Below are 16,813 nucleotides of genomic sequence, written 5' to 3'. Positions count from 1 at the left end.
CCAGCCACCCCCTGCCCCCCCCTCTCAAAAAAACCCCCACTTTTAATACTTTACACAAACAGGCAACAGCAGCACAAAGTCGCCACGGCGACACGAAACAACTTCACCTCCGTCGGTCCGTCCGCTGGTGGTGTGTGTGTGTGTGTGTGTGTGTGTGTGTGTGTGTGTGTGTGTGTGTGTGTGTGTGTGTGTGTGTGTGTGTGTGTGTCTTATGGCTTTTTAATGTCTTTTGTTTGCAGCTGGCACCTGTCCCAGAAAGAGCTCCGGCTCAGCACGCCGCTCTGCCCCCGCCAGGAGAGAGAGCGAGTCGGGGAGGGAAGCAGCGAGACGAGAAGGGGAGGAGAGAAGACGGAGGAGGCCGGAGGAGAAGAAGAAGCCGCCGCCGCCGCCGCCGCCACCGAGGAGAGAAACGCCGATGCTCGCCGGCGTCATCGTCATCCGGTACCGACAGTCCACCGATGCCGCCGCCGCCGCCGCCGCCAGCAGCAGCAGGTTACCCGTCAAACATGGCGCCCTGGCGCTCCCCAGGTAGAACAAGGGCCCGTCACGTGGCGGAAAAAAAAAACAACAAAAACAAAAAAACAAAACGCCACCGTTAGCGGTTTTCAATCCCCAAAAGTCCATTAAAAAACTAGCAGAGAGGCAAAAAAAAAATTTAAAAAAAAAAAAAAAAAAAAAAGGATGAAGAAAAAAATTTAACAGCAACCACCCCCCCCCCAAAAAAAATTAAAATTAAAAAAAAATGGATGAAAGTCAAACACAACTTGTTGCCAGGTCTGCAGAGCGGCTGCATCTGGTTGGAGGCAGAGGGTTAAAATCCAGCCAGTAGTGGGTGAGAAAAAAAAGAAAAAGCCCCGTCTGTGGAAGGGCGGGCTGCTGCTGGGGGGGGGTGACTGTAGAAATAGCAGCAGACTTTTTTTCTCCCCACCCCCCCCCCCACCCCCTCTAGCAGAGCTTAAGTCTCCCCCTTGCGTGTGGCTGGAGCAGAAAGAGAGGAGCGAATGGAGCGGAGAGAGAAAAAGAAGGGAGAGAGAGCCAGCGGGTGAGGGAGGGGGGGAGGGAGGGAGGAAGAGGAGGAGACAGGAGAGCGAAGGAGAGAATGGCTGATGATGAAATAGGAGGTGTGGAGGAGCGCCGAGCAGGCACTTTTTGGTCACATGACCAACACGGCGAGGAACTGGATTTGCCTCCTCCTCCTCCTCCTCCTCCTCCTCCTCCTGCGCCGGCGCGCAGACGCAGTGTAACCCCTCACGCGCCATACTGGGACATACAGTACCTCCGCCGCGGTGTCACCCGGCGAGGATCCGATCGCGCTCCGCGGGGGCCGTCCCGCCGCCGCCGGGAGCGCTGTGGACGCCCCGCCGCCTCCGAGGGACGCTTGAATTATTCACCTCCGCTGCCTGGGGGGGGGGGGGTTAACTCCTCAGAAGCCAGGAGCAGATCAGCCGCCCGTGTTTATCCCGGGAACATGTGGCGGCGGCGACGCCACGCCAGGACCTCCTCCTCTTCCTCCTCCTCCTCCTCCTCCTCCTCCTCGTATCGCAGTCAAACGCCTGATAAGCACTTTTTTTCTTCTTCTGGTTTTTCTGGTTTCATTGATTATTTTTAACCCCCCCCCCCACACACACACACACACACACACACCTACACACACACACCTACACACACACACACACACACACACACACACACACACACACAAACCTTCTTGCCGTTTGGCTTTTTCCATTTGTGGCCGATTACTGTAACTCTATTGTACGACAACTTCCTGCCTCTTTTGGCTCCGGGGGTCGAAAAATCTGCAAAAGGCAGACCTTCAACTCCCCCCCACCCCCACCACCACCACCACCACCACCAACACCACCACACCTCCTGTACCCCCCCTCCCTCAGCCTCAAACTGCCGAAGAGGAAAGAAAAGGAGGAAGGAGTTTGAGTGACTGAGGAACTATTTTCTCTCGGCTGACTAGAGCGACCAGCAGGTGGGGGGTTAAACTTTTCTTACTTCTTCTTTCCTGGGGGAGAACTTTGTTGCTTTTGGGGGTGGATGGTGGTGGGGGGGGGGGTGGCGCTCATTTATCTAACATGGCTGCAGCTTTTCACGCCAGCGGGGTTCGATCAGAGGAGAGGAAGCGTCACGTCTCACGGCGATTTTAAACCCGTGACGCCGCCGTGAAGCCGTGTGATCGAACGCGTCTGAAGGCGTGTCGCCACCGCAGGGCGTCGGGTTCATCCGAGGACAGTCCCGGGATGGGGGGCGGCAAATGTTTGGCGCTAATCGATCGGCCCCGAAACGCCACAGGACGGATTTTTTTCTTATTTAACGTCCGGCGGCGATTTTTACATATTTTTTTTTAAAGCAATTAAAAGCAGCATTTAGTCTCTTAAAGCTGCGCGACAGGCGATCAATCGAGCCGATTGATCGCACCGTGTGAAACAAAATGGCAGCCGTCGCCATGTTGTGCGAAAAAACCTGCAGAAAACGACGGACGAGCATTTAATCCTACAGATTAAAAAACTGAAATTTATGCAAATTTTTTTACTTTTCTGGAAAAGAATTGTGATTGGATGAGAGTTTCCAGATTAAACGTCTGCAGCTGAGGAGCCGCAGAGATTATTAATATTTGCACTTTGCACAAAATGCGTTCTAACGGATTTGTCCCAGCTGACCTCAAATGCATCGCTTCGTTGGGGGGGGGGGGGGGTTGGGGGGGCAGCATCCAGGAGGAGGTCGTCTTTAAGCCTCGCACGTGTCTAAATAACTTCTCTATTACCCCCTGGGACCTTTGAGGGCATCCCCATCGGGGGGGGTGGACAAAGGCCGTGACCCCGGGGTCAAAAGCGTTACATGGCGGGGGCGGGCGGGGCGCCGCTGTTTGCTTTAAGAAGGTAAAGATTAGCAACGCACTCGCTAACAACCATTAAGGGGGTGGGGGGTGGGGGCATGAGTGGGGAGGGGGGCTCATGGGACAGAGGTCCCAGGGCAGGACCATCAGGGCTTATTATCACCAGCCTGACCTTTGACCCCCACGGGTCGCCGTTTTACGCTTCAGCGCAGACGTGAAAGAGAGTTTTCATTTCAAACAGCAACAAACAAACAAACAAACAAACAAACAAAACACATAAATAAATAAATAAATAAAGGATTAAAAATTAATTTTGAAAATGAAAATTTAATCGAGACTTTAAGATCTGGATAAAAGGGGAACACGGAAGGAAGTTGGGATCATAACGGAGGTCACGACACCCCGGTTTGATCCAATCCACACACACACACACACACACACACACACACACACACACACACACACACACACACACACCGGTTTAAAATAAGTTGTTTTTTTTATCTGAAAGACGAGTCGACGCTCCGGCTGAGTGAACGAGAGAATAAAGATAAATAAAAGATTTAGAGATTTAATTCATGACTAAAAATCAAAACTTTTTTATTTATTTTTTTTAATAACTGGGAATTTTAATTTAGTAAACATTAATTTTTTTAGGTTTCAAACCAGAAATATTTCTGTTTGATGTCTAATATAACCAGTTTAAAAAAAAACAAAACAAAAGAAATTATCTAATTTGATTTTCTGCAAAAATCATTTTATTTCTGTTTCCTGTTGTATTTTTAAAAGTTTTGGAAAAATAAATAAATATTTGAGCTCCAGATAAACTTCAATTCATGTTTCAAAGTTGAGCTGAAGTTATTTATTATGCTTTAACAATTATACAGTTTATTAGGATGATTATTAATCTATTAAAAGTATTTTTCCACATCGTTTATTAATCCTTCATTTCCGATAAATGCGTGTTTTTAATGCATCCAATCAGGTCGAGACGTTTCGGCTGAAATGTTTCTAATCTCCTAACGGAACTTAGGATTTTATTACATTCACAAAATGAAATAATAATAATTTATTATTCATTAACGCAGCGAGGAAACAGAAGGACATCTGAACTCACCTTTCTGTTTCCCACAGAGCTGGAAAAGACGAGGAGGAGGAAGACGAGGAGGAGGAAGACGAGGAGGAGGAAGAGCAGCGAGGAAGAGTTCCTCCTGGACCTGATGGACCCGTTCCGAGGAACCTCTCCGGAGGAGGACGCACCCCGACTGGAACCGACAGCCCGTCAGCAGACAAACATTCATTCCCGGATCGGGGCAGCGGCCGTCCCCACGGCAACCAGTCAGCACTCAAAATCGATGAAGATGATGATGATGATGATGATGATGATGACGACGTTTGAAGGTACACTCTGCAAATTTTGAGAAGCCAGATCAGAGGAAGTCATGTCGGGTTTGATTTCCTATCGATGAATGTCAATAAAAGGAATAAATTTGATGGTTTTTATTCCCCCGCAGTAATAGATCATTATAATTATATAAACACTGGAAAAGAAGATTTATGGATGACTTCAGCTGAGACTATCTCACAAACAAACCGTAGGAACGAGCTCGTCGGGACAGGATTGATTCATGACGTTCTTATTATTCTTATTTTGTTATTATGGGATATTTTAAACACACAGGTGGCTGATTGTTACCTGAGCTGCACTGTAAAAACGGCGATCTGAGGTCGGACCTAAATTCTCTGCCAGGCGTCTGCATACCGGATCCATCCTCCCCCCTCGCCTCAAACGGCTTTGGCCATCTTATTTTATTCTCCCCCAGCACTGGGCCTGGCGTTTGAGGGTAGGGTGGGCGGGTGGGTGGGTGGGGGGTAACGTCACACGTGGGGTGACGGGGCAAACCCCCTCATAGCATGCAGGTTGTGTTGCGTTGCTCTCCGATGGTGAACACAGGTTCTGCACAAGAAAATGTGAAAATATTTTGTTTTTTTTAAAGTTATTTTGGTTTAAAATCAAATGTGTGCAGACGTCACGTCTAAAACTGCACGTGCATCGATTTTTAATAATATTCAGTATTTTTAACTCTTTTTTTTTTTTTAATTCTCGTATTTTTTTTTGACGTTTTCCGGCGCTAACGTCCACCTGAGGACGCGCTCAGACGGATGATCGTCTTTATCGCGCGGTGACGACGGCGTTTCCTTCTTCTTTTATGCTTCCTCCTCTGGTGATGAAGAGTCGGGGCGTCATTAGACATCACATTAAGTGTGGGGGGGGGGGGTGGTCCCTGCATACCTGCAGCTTCAGGTATGCAGGGACTCGCGGGGCGACATCGGGACGTTCTGCTCAGGTCAGGAGCGTAGTTGTCATCATGGGGGCGAAGGTGTGGACAGAATGTGGGAAACCAGCGCCGACCTCTCACACCGGGAAGAGGTGGGGGGGGGGTCACGTAGAGGACATGGCGGGGCAGGGAGACGTGCATCTTACCACCGCGAGCAAGGCATCATGGGCCGGGTGCAGTTCAAAGGAAACGCTGAGGAAAGCGTTTTTATTTATTTTCATTTTTTTTTTAAATTTTTTTTAGCAGCAGCTGCGTCCCCCCCCCCACCCTGACCAAATAACCCCCCCCCCCCAACTCCACCTCCAACCTCCAACGCCAACACACGTAATCTTTAGTCGCCAACATGGAATGCAGCCCGTATCTCTGGGCACGGGACGATCGTTTATGATCATCTCGTGTTCTGAGAGGTTAAAAGGCGAGAGTGGGTGGGGGGTGGGGGTGGGGGTGGGGGGGTAACCTGGCACAGCACCAACCACTAATGCCCCTTAAATGTCAGGCACTGCAGAGAGAGAGACAGTAAAAAATTTAAAAAAACGAGAGCACATTCATATTTCAGCTGGAATGGGTCGATAACCCCCCCCCGCCCTCGCCGGGTGCACACAGGGACACCGAGACACAGGGGAAAAAAGACAAGTGGGGGGGGGGGATGCACAAAACTGGAAATGAAGAAGAAGCAGCGGCGACTGGAGGAAGCCTCCCGTCTCTCTCTCTCTGCAGGCGAAACGAAAATGTGGCGGGGCGGCGGCGGCGGTGGGGGTGGGGGGGGGCTGGACGGGATGGAGTCTGGCGTTGGGGGTGGGGTCGTCCCACTGGAGAGAGAGAGAGCGATCTTTTTTTTTTTTTTTTCCAGCGGGGTGAAAGGCGGACGGTCATGTGTGCAGAGCTCATGACAAAAGGCCCTTTTATGTGCAGCGTATGCAGATAGAGGAGGCTCCTTTGTGCACAGATGGAGATCCCATGCCTGGGTCTGCCTGCGGCGGACGGGGTGGGGGGGGGCAACGGTGGAGGGAGGGGTGTCTCTGGCACTGAGTGCCATCACTGTGTCTGGTGGGGGGAAGGGGGCACGCAAAGGGAGAAACCAGCCGTCCTGGTCCGGCCTGGCCAGGGTCGGGTTAGGGTTGTGGGGGGGTGGGTGGGTTATGGGGGGGGGGGTCATCACGAGGGGAGGGGGGTAGGAACAGCACCAAATCCCATTTTTGAATGCCACGCTCCAAAGGCAGGACGGAGCTAGAGGCGTTTAGCAGCTAGCGGACAATTTAAAGGAAAAGGAAAAGGAGCGATGGGGGGGTAGACGAATCGGGTAGGGGGAAAAGTTTTTGTCCTTCGTAGCCGACGTCGTTTCGTTCTTTGCTCGTTGAACTCCGGGGCGTTCCGTAAAATCAAACAGCGCCGTTGCCGTGGTGTTTTGTGTTTGGTGTAAACAAACAAAGCCGACTCGGTTGCCTAGAAACGGTTCACCTGTGCCGGTTTCAACCGGCCCGCTAAAGCAGAGTTAGCGTCCAAACCTTCTGCCGCTGAATCGAGCTAACGGGTTTGTGGCGCTAACTCTCGTTAGCGATCAACTTAATCATCTCAAGTATTTATTTTTTTGTTGTTCTAATTCCAAACAGGTCAAACAAACGGGTTGGACTCAGACGACTCTTTGACTCCGGATCTCTATAATCCATCAATCACCAGATAATCCTGTCAGATTAACGCTGAAAACATCCGCCCCGTCCTCGAGCCACCTTTCCCCTGAGACACCAGGTGACGCCCCCGCCAGCATCCCGTCTGCTGGGAAAATGTCACCCCCCCCACCCCCACCCCCATACCCCCCTGGACCAATCAGAGCTGGAGAAAGTTGTGTGAGACGTCAGAAACTTCAACTTGACCACCTGAGATCAGAATCAGTTGTGTGTTTGAAGACACACACACACACACACACACACACACACACGATGAAATGCCGACGGTACCGACGTCTCCTCCGTCCGACCCCCCAAAAGTGCATGTCGTGTTCCGACTTCCACGTCCTCGCCGGGTGGGTGGGTGGGGGGGCGGAGTTTGGCGGTACCTCTTTAAGGGAGGGCTCCTCTCATTCCTACTTTCAAACTTGATTTTCAGCCGTTGCAGAGACTTCCAGAGCGCTCGCTGGATGTTGGCAGGCGCTTTCACAAGCAGACAACCTCCTCGCCGTGCCATGTGGCGGGGGCCAGCTCTTGTGCTCACAGTTAACTGTGAAGCTGCTCTGAAGCAGGACGTCCCGCTTCTGCCTGACATTCAAGGGATTGGGGGGGGGGGGGGGACGACGACAATGAGGTTTTCAGGTGCATACCCAATTTTTGAGCTCTTAAATCCAACCCTGTCTTTATGCTATAAATTATTCCCAGAATCTCTTCTTATGTCTGATGCCATACTTTTGAAAGTTGTGGTTGAAGAACTACTCATTAACCTCCAGAAATACGGCCAAATACTTCAGTTAAGCCAGCGGAATTAAAGAGAAGTCATCAATAAGGCCACCGCCGGTCGACTTCCCCCAACAGATGCATCATCAAAGCTCCTCCGTGGCGCGGGATAGAGCCGATTTCTTATGATGTGCCACTAAATTACGTTTAACCCTAAAATGTTTCTGACCTCTGCTCCACGCTGGGTATTACGTCGACAAGGCGAGGGACGTTGCAGCATCTGGTGGACACCTGGAAGACTGCAAGTGAGTGGAGCGGATGAAGAGGGCTTCGTCATTGTGCCGAGTCAGCAACGAATCTGGGCCAGGATATGCCGACCTCAGCGCGCCGGCAGGTTTTTCGAGGGTGTCTAACCTGAGATCTCCATCAATAAAATGTAACGTGGAAAAAAAAAAAAGAGCGGAGATTAAAAAAAAAACATGGGCGTGGCTTCCTGTCGAGGAGTTTTATCAGCGGCACTAAATAGACCTCCTTGGACAGGTGGTGGTTCAGAACCAGACGGGGGGTTTTTTTTTTCGTTTTGTTTTCGTTGAAAGCAGAAAACGTACAAATTGCTCATGAACGTAAAAATTCCCAAGCACAAAGCCGTGGGTTCGGCTCCAGCGGTTTTTTCAGATCCGGCTCGCCGTTAGCGCTTTTCTTTTAGGAGAGCTGATCAGTACAAGTGAAGCGGATCACAAAGGGACAGTCACCGACACCACAGCAATTACGCTGAACACGTCTAATCCCTTACACCGCACTTAGGACGCTTTTAAAAGCCACCTGGGCACAATGGAGCGCTGCCCCGACCGTTGGGGTGCAGTCCGGTCCATTTTACAGCCATCGGGGCGCGGGCCTGATTGTTACGACCAGGGAAAGTAATCCCTGGAGTCCGGCCACTAAACCTGCTCTCCTCTCTCCGTAACCATGGCAGCAGACAGGTAGTGTCTGGGTCACAGGGCAAACATGGCCGGGCTTCAGCACCGCATGTCGGTTAATAAAAAACTAGCCTAGTGTGAAAGTGCATCGGATCCAACACCTGGACTTTGGTCCAATATGTGGTCTCAGTCCGGATCGGGTTGCAGAGATCCCTCGCTTGTTTTTCGCTTTAAGACTTTTAAATTACCGTAAATAATAAAATAGTTTGTCGCTATATCGCGGAAATTCTTTTTTGGCGGGTGATCCCGGAACGCAATCACGGCGAGTATATGAATTAACCTTCGCTAATGAAAAAAAAAAGGCAAAAACTAGCTGTAGCGACATGCAGGAAGAGGAGGAGCATTCCAAAAGGTCATGTGACAGCTGTGAGGTCGACATATCGGACAGGTGAGGAGGAAACTTATCGTTAGTTAGGGGGTTCATTTTCTGACTTTGTGGTCTTTTTAACTCCGGCGGTTTCATTCTGTCGTCATTCAACGACGACACAGGTGGCGCCCAGGTATTTTTTAAAACACCTGCTGATGCTCCAAAACCTCAAATCTCTTCAAGAAAGAAGGAAAAAAAAAAAAGAAGAAGCTTCCTCTTCACAAAACGCTCCAAAACGACGGTCTAGACTTGCCCCCCCCCTTTTTTTTTTGAAACAAACACATGATCTTCCCCCCGGCCTTCTCCTCCATCCACCAAATCTCCCTCTTCTTTTTTTTTCAGTTGCTATGAGACCCTCCAGCAGAAGCCAAGGCTTCCACAGTTCATTACTGGGAGGAACAAAAGCCAAAGCCCCCCGACAAAGCAGGGGCAGACTAACTCAAACCAGCTCCCACTTAACACACACATCACACCCCCCAGGGCTCCGCTGACACACAAATGGCCAATTCAGGACCTCTCCCTTCGCTTTTTTTTTTTGGAAATTTATTTTTCCAATGCCAGTAGGACGGACGAAGAAAAAACTCCCCCCCCCCCCCAGATACACAGCGAGAAGTCAACAGGTTGAGGATTTGCCACATTTGGTGCCAGAAGATTGACGAGGCGAACAAAGCGCCGCTGTCACAGCAGCATCACCTGTCTCCAGCTCGCCGCCGCCGCCGCCAACATCGTGCAACATCTCTTTCCTTCTCCGGCCAATCAGATGTTAATCTGTGCCTGTTCTCATACAAAGGAGGAGACGGGAAGGCCAATGAGAAACGACAACCCCCCCACCCCCTCTCCCCGTACCCTCCACACACGACAATCCCCGTCTGATAAATGCCAACGGACGGGCGATCAGTCTTTGTAATTAGGCTGGCTGCCACTCCCCAGCCTCCATCCTTCAGGCTGGAGGTGGAGGACGTTATGGAGGTGGCGAGGACGCAGCTGCCCCACAACGGGCCACTCCCTCTTTTTGCTTTACAGTCGAGCAGAATTATAAAAAGGGGGGGGCAAACAGACTGCAAAATTAAACCCTCCCTTCCTCCTTCCACTCACACTTTTTCACTCCCTGCACTGCAGAGTTTTGTTCTCAGAATTGCACGAAAGCACAAACCAACATTTTTTCTGACGAGGAAGGGTCTCATTCTGACACCCCCCACCCACCCACTCTGGATTTACAGTACAGACATGACTCCATCTTCTCTCCCTGGAATCGACAGCTGAAGTGGAAGCCATGGGAGCGGAGATTTTTTTGATTCCCTTGCAGGTCCTGGTTGACTCAGAAACTGGCTTCGCCTGTCGTGTAGGACCTGAAGTTTTCTTGGCAGTGAAATGAAGAAGTGCAGGTTCAGCCAAAATAGACAATAAAGCAGAATGGAGCAACACGCCAAATTGTTGGGGCAATTCAGTCCAGAGGCTCATTTTTCCAAAATGATTCACGCTGGAAAGAAAAACATTTCCATGTCCTCGGATGAACTCCGTGTGCTCTCTGTCAGCTTTAACAAGGAAGCTGGTGGTGGTGGGGGGGGGGGGTGGAGGGTGGCAGGGGGGTGTGTGTGTGTGTGTGCGCACTTAATCATGCACACACATGTGCATGCACACACACACACACTCACACACACACTGCAAAGCCATTGCTGCAGCTTCTGCAGAATTAGGTCATGCACACGTAAAAGGCCCCCAAACAGAATCGCACAAATAAAACACAAAGACGCAAAACACAGGTGGAAAAAGCGGCGTCTTACTTCTTCTTTTTTTTTTTTTTTTTTTAAAGGTGTGCTGTGCTCTGCATCACGGGTCGACGTGTGTGTCTGACGTGCGAGCGGCGCGGCGGAGGAATGAAGGGAGGAGGGCTGGAGGCAGCTTTTTGCAGCAGTCAGCAGTGTCCCGAGGCCGGTTAATGGGCCGGTCTGACTCACAACGCCTGACAGCATTCACCTGTTCCTGCTCCGGACGGACCAATCAGACGCGTTCTGGTACGTGAACGTCTACAAGATTTCTGATGAATCCAAACAGAGAACAATCACACCTAGAATCCAGATGGACTCTTCAGTCCGTCCCGGAGCTCCGGTTTGAGCTGAAGGCCTCTTAACATCTTCATCACCACTAAATCATCTTCATCACCACCAGAATCCACATCTGGATTAAAAACGCGTCAGATTTCACTATTTCTTCCCATCCAGGCCCATTTCTGCCCTTTCTCTCTTCGTGTGAAGAATTTAAATCGACCCCTGAAGCCTTTCAGACAATAATCTGACTTTATTTGTATAAATCTTTTTTCTCAAGCTCAGTTCTGTTTAGTATTTATTATTTATTTAGTGAGACAGAATGGACTTTTCTAAAATGTCTCGCTGCCCTTTAGGTCGTTCTGACCCGATGGTTCTTTTAAATTATATTCCTGTTTACTGACCTCTGGCCCACAGCTTGAATCTGCATCAACAATCTTCAAAACTACTGAACTCGAAATGTATTTCAAAAAAATTTCCAAAAAGCCGATATCCGGGACAAAACGTCTCTTTTTCGCCCTCATAAATTTCACGGAGCCTCATCAAAACAAGAAGAGTTGTGCGCCAAAATTAGAAATTGGCGCAAAATAGAGCGAGCGGTTCAATTAGCGCCGGGAAATCCACCAAATTAACTTTGTTCTTAAATTTTTCTTTCAGGGTTTTAATGAAAAGTGTCTGTGAGGCCAGAGAAAACACCCAGACAAAGTCTGAACCCTGTGATCCGCAAATTTCTCCTCTTACGCAACAAATTAAACCCCGTTTGAATTCCCAATTAAACACTTTCTGCGTCATCAAGTGGCGGGACAGAGAAAAGTTGCGGTTAACTCACCATCTTTACGCGCGGTGCGCTTCTGTCTGCCCCCGGAGCGTCGGTGCCAACAGGCGGGACTGGAACCCGGCGTGGAGGCGCGACGCGCCGGCGCTCCAAGCTGGAGGAACCGGTGCGTCACCTCATCCAGAACAAGTCCACCACAGAGACCGTCCACCGCATGTAATCTCCAGGACGCTGAAGCGCGGGATTACGCATCTGTGTCCATCCGCGTGTCCTTCCGCCGCGCGTGAAACACCGGAGTGAAGTTCACCACGACACGCGCTCAGGGGACGCGACCGGTAACGTCACCGGGTCGCGGTGCGCGCGGAAGAACGCACGCGGCGGCTTTCCCAGCTGCGCAGCCGTGATCCGACAAATAACAGTCACGATTTCCCACGCGACGCGCGGGTCACGTGATGACGTTTGGATTAGCTGCTTCACTACAAAACATTTTTTAGAAAAGTGTTTAACTTTACTGCTGGACTGTGACGTCATTTATTGGTTAGGATAATCTGGGTGTTTGGAACAAATATCAAACCGGATTAGATTACAGATGTTGACCTGTCATGTTGCTCCTGACCCATCGGAACCTGAACGCACCAGTGATGAGAGGAAGTTCTCATCTTAGATGTCAATTTTAGTTGAATTGAAGATGCAAAATGTGTGAACCTGAATGCAGTCAGCTGATATTATTTTAAAATTAATATCAAAAATTAATTTAATAAAGAAAAGCAACAGAATTACAACGAATTGTGTTTAACTCTTATTATTATGTGCATTAAAAAAATGTTGTCTTTAGATCTGATTTAATTTCATTAATGCATCATAAAATCTTAACGTTAATTATTTTTAATCGCCATCATACACAGAAAGGAGGGGGTTTTTTTGGGGGCGGGGTGTTCGGGGAGGTGAATCAAATAATTTTTTGTTTTTTACTTCTCTTTCTGCACCAATAAACTCACAATATCACACAGATTTCCCTACCTTACTTATTTTAAATGACGGTTATTGAACTTTTCTTTGAATAAATATACTGAGGAATTATAATCCGGCCTGTAATCTGTGTTGAAGCGTGCCCTTCTCTCTCTCTCTGTAGTGTTTCAAGCAGGCCGAGCCTCCCGGATGTGGTGATGATGTCTCCAACCGCCGCTCAGAATAACTCCAGGTGTGACGTCTCCAGCTGCACCTGTTACACTAGAACACCAGACCCGACACTAAAGCACGAGCGGCGTGAACAAATAAACAACTTGTACCCAGCAACATGTCGCGCTCCAAATCCCATCCATTTATCCCTCTAGATAGCCTCTATTAATAGCTCACACACACACACACACACACACACACACACACACCCTTGTGCACATAACCACACATTAACTCGTGTTCCTTCCAGCTCCCGTTGAAATTTATTATCATTCTGATCCCCAGCACGACCCCGATGACCCCATCCTGCATGGAGACAAGGGTAATGAGATTAGCTGTGTGTGTGTGTGTGTGTGTGTGTATGAGTGTATGAATCCGTGTGTATGAGTGTGATTGTCATCATCCTCTGCCGACTGCGTGAAGCTTTCAGTCTCTGCAGGCCGAGCGACTAAATCTCTGCGGTCAGCAGGAGCGGAGGTTCACGAAAAGCGAAATAAAATACGTCAATAAACTTCATCTTTTGCAGCTCGTCTTCATCATCCGGTGTTGTTCACATTTTTGTGTCGATTCGAAAGAATGTGTCCGACCTGACCGCATTGTGTTCAAGATTCTTCTTCCGCCAGGATTTCCTGCGTTGCCTGGAATGCCAGTTATGAGATGTGAACTTCCAACGGGGGTCAGGATTTCAAAAATAGACGGCTAGCTATGAGCGGTGAGGTGCGTGTTCTGTGAGGACGGACGAGTGAAATCAGCAACAGCAACAACTACCTGGAGTTTGCATTGCCAAAAACTTTTGGTGGCAAATTTCGTCTTTGACTTAGCCGCTAACGGCTACTAGCTGCTGGTTTAAACATAGGGTACAGCCTGAGAGCTAACTCAGGACGAGCATCCTTCTCCTCAAAGTCATCAACGTACCCTACCGATTTAGCGATCTATTTCAGCTTCACCTCTTGACGCTAAATAAATAAATAAATAAATAAATTCCTCAATCAATCAAGCCTTCACGATCCGTAGTGTGAATCCCGCAGGTGGCGTTGCTTCTTGGGCGACGTTTGTGGACGTCTGACATCCGTCTGGCGGCGCCAGGACAAAGACACAACTCTCACTCTAAGCTTGTCAAATCAAATCTTTTCTGCCAACTCGAAGTTGAGACGTCTGCTGGGCTCTTGGATTAATCACATGTCGAAACAGACCGTCTTTGTTTCATCGTCGTGTTCGACCGTCAGCGGGTTTTATGTCACACGCAGGCCTTTAACTCTGCATGGTGAGGATTTGTCCTGAGGGGGCGTGGAGAGGAATTAGCCTCAGTTCACCACAACCACAACCAACACGAGACGGTTTCGTATTTGCACCCGATGAACCCGATGTCCACTGACTGGTGATGTCATCAGTCAATGACGTTACCAACTTTCCTGAAGTCATCCAGGTGTGACGTCGGAATGACAGAACTTGTGAATGCGAACAGGATCAAAGGTGTGTGTGTGTGTGTGTGTGTGTGTGTGTGTGTGTGTGTGTGTGTGTGTGTGCTGCAAGACGAGATCAACGAGTGTTCACCACCTGTGGTATGCACTAAAAACAACGTGACATCATCAGGGAGAGCCGATTGTTGCTTCAACTTCTCAATGCTAACGCTAGCTAACATATCTTCAAACAAATTTGCAATCTTGTGGATATTTAGTTCTTGTCTCTGTCCTTTTAGCTTAAGTTACGAACGAGAGGCCGATTAGACCTGTTGCAACCCAGGACAGCTGCCATTGGCCTGGTCCAGCAATAGAGAGCTTAATTTGGACTTTTGATTTAAAGTCACCCCGACTATTGTGTTCCTCTGCTTTGTTCCACACAATGAATATCTTATGCTGCTTGATGGAGAGTCCAGACACAGCAGCTCCTGAATGCTAAACCACTTGATATCTAGATTGAGGATTACGACTCGTTTGTCTCGCCGCTCCTGATAGAATCTCATGGACTTCACCCACGTGGAGTCCTGATCCAGCCTGGGATGTTTTGCTTGAATGCACCTCAATCATCATCTAAGATATTATTATTTTCAAATAGAAAACTCTCTTATAATTCTCTCATATTTGTTGTAGAAGACTATCAACTTCAAAGTTGAAGACTATCAATTTAAAAGTTGAACAATGGGGGATAGACTTTAAGTTTCCATTTTCTCGTGGTGCCAGACTTCCTTCTTCCTGGATAACTTTCTCACATTCTCCTTCGTGCTAATCTGTTACGTCTGAGTTCCGCCTCTGTCGGAAAACAAGTTCATTAGATTCCCCGCGGGAATCCCTACATGGGCTTCTTTTCGTCAATGACAGATGCATGAATGACTCTATGAGCGTCTGGATTTGTAACCTATGAGGGCTTAAGAAAAAGCTGGGGAGACAAAGGCAACCGAGTCGAAGCTGCAGAGCCTTCAGTCTAAACAAAATCTCATTGTTCCTGTTTTCCACAGTCAGGGGGTTAAGGCATACCCCTCACCCACCCCCATCCAATAACACTCCCAGAACCTCCACCAGCACTGAGTGCTGTTAGTAGGGCCAGTAATTAAACAGGGCCACCTCTCAGTTTCTGCAGCTCCATGGGGGGAGTCCCTCCATGAAATGCACTCCTCCTTCTGAGTCCAGACGGCAGCTGATGAGGGATTATCTGCTAGCAGAGGCACGGCATACTCCCCACTATAATCTTCAATTAGTTCAGTTCACGGTGATGCGGTGAACCTGCCACTACCTTTCCCACGACTGCCTCGCAAATATACCAACATGTGGATATTTGTTCTACAGCAGAAAGAGTTTTAGATCGTCAACTTGAATGGAACTCAGGAGAAGCTTAGCTCCACCAAACATGAACAGTCCTACACGTGTCTGTTAGGCCCCAGCAATCCAATTACACCAAGTTAGGTGGAAGCACACTCAGTACTTCTTGGATAATTGTGCTTACAACTAACTTCATTAAAAAAAAATGACTAAACAAATACACACAGGGTAAAAAAAACAGCTTCTTTAGCAGAGGTAAAAATTGCACTAATAAACCACCAAACAAAATGATGACAAAACACATTCAGGAAGTAACTTCTTTGTCTGACGTGTTTGTTATTCTTTGCTGAACTTTACGTTGGCTATCATTATATGTGTTCTTTTGGCAAGTTTTTAAAAGTGCTTAAAACATGTGATGCTACTTCAGTGGGTCACGCAGTGGTTCAAACAGTCAACATACACTGACTTCTGGACCAATGACCATACAGCACAAGATTCCTCTTGTGCCAGAGTTTACCTTTTAAGGTGAAGGAGCTGAATGCGTTTCCTACAGTAAATTCTAAGAAATCCAATCGTTACTAGGTCATGCCCGAGGAACTTTTTTTATAGATACATTAAAAAAAAAAAAAAGTGGGTTATGCTGTGAAACTATTCTTCAAGTCAAAAAATGTAAAACATTAGCTTACATACTGGTCTTCCTTGACACCCATGGGACCAGGTAACTTTGATTATGTACCAGACACCTTCACCAACCAAAATTTGAAGGAACAACTTGTGAGTTAGGGAACCCCGAGATTGACTCTTAGTTCTTTGCTGATGATGCGGTCCTGTTGGTGACATCAGTGCACGACTTCTAGCCCGAGGTTCTGGTCCTCTGGTAGAAAACAATGGACCGCCTCCTCTTGGTTGGAGGTGAGTGGCTGCCTCTTGGGTTTGATCTTCCTCTCAGAGACTTGATCTTTGTTGCAGATAAAACGTCATCCACCGGTGATGCTAACATGTCTTAACACAACCGAGTCAACGCCTGGAAAGCAATCATGCTGGAAACACTATGAATGCTAACAGAATGTTACGGCTCATTTAGCTGCTGGATGCTAGAGATAATGTTACCGTTGTGTGTTGAGTCAATTTTACTACCGGCTTTAG

The 16,813-nt window shown here is 48.4% G+C and overlaps 1 protein-coding gene across 12 annotated transcripts; it reads left to right on the top strand.

The window, feature by feature from the left end:
* The first annotated feature begins 55 nt into the window (after positions 1–55).
* LOC137593889 (nucleoplasmin-like protein ANO39) lies at positions 56–13,904 on the top strand. 12 transcript variants are annotated; one of them, XR_011035183.1, is made up of 7 exons: positions 1,842–1,981; positions 3,980–4,246; positions 6,795–7,958; positions 10,726–10,927; positions 12,865–12,933; positions 13,197–13,233; positions 13,438–13,904. XR_011035183.1 is itself a non-coding variant. In XM_068312977.1 (3 exons), exons 1-2 carry the CDS (start codon positions 416–418, stop codon positions 4,242–4,244), a joined length of 342 nt encoding a protein of 113 aa, XP_068169078.1. In that variant the 5' UTR covers positions 148–415; the 3' UTR covers positions 4,245–4,246; positions 6,795–7,209. The 12 variants fall into 12 exon arrangements, 4 of the variants coding, with proteins under 4 accessions (XP_068169078.1, XP_068169076.1, XP_068169077.1 ...); XR_011035179.1 differs by lacking the exons at positions 1,842–1,981; positions 13,438–13,904 and adding exons at positions 56–130; positions 240–528 and having other exon boundaries at positions 12,865–13,431; XR_011035180.1 differs by lacking the exons at positions 1,842–1,981; positions 13,438–13,904 and adding exons at positions 69–115; positions 240–528 and having other exon boundaries at positions 12,865–13,431.
* The last annotated feature ends 2,909 nt before the right edge of the window (positions 13,905–16,813 follow it).

This window comes from Antennarius striatus, chromosome 4 (genome assembly GCF_040054535.1).
Source record: "Antennarius striatus isolate MH-2024 chromosome 4, ASM4005453v1, whole genome shotgun sequence".
Lineage (NCBI taxonomy): Eukaryota > Metazoa > Chordata > Actinopteri > Lophiiformes > Antennariidae > Antennarius > Antennarius striatus.
This window is presented reverse-complemented; position numbering and strand designations above follow the sequence as displayed.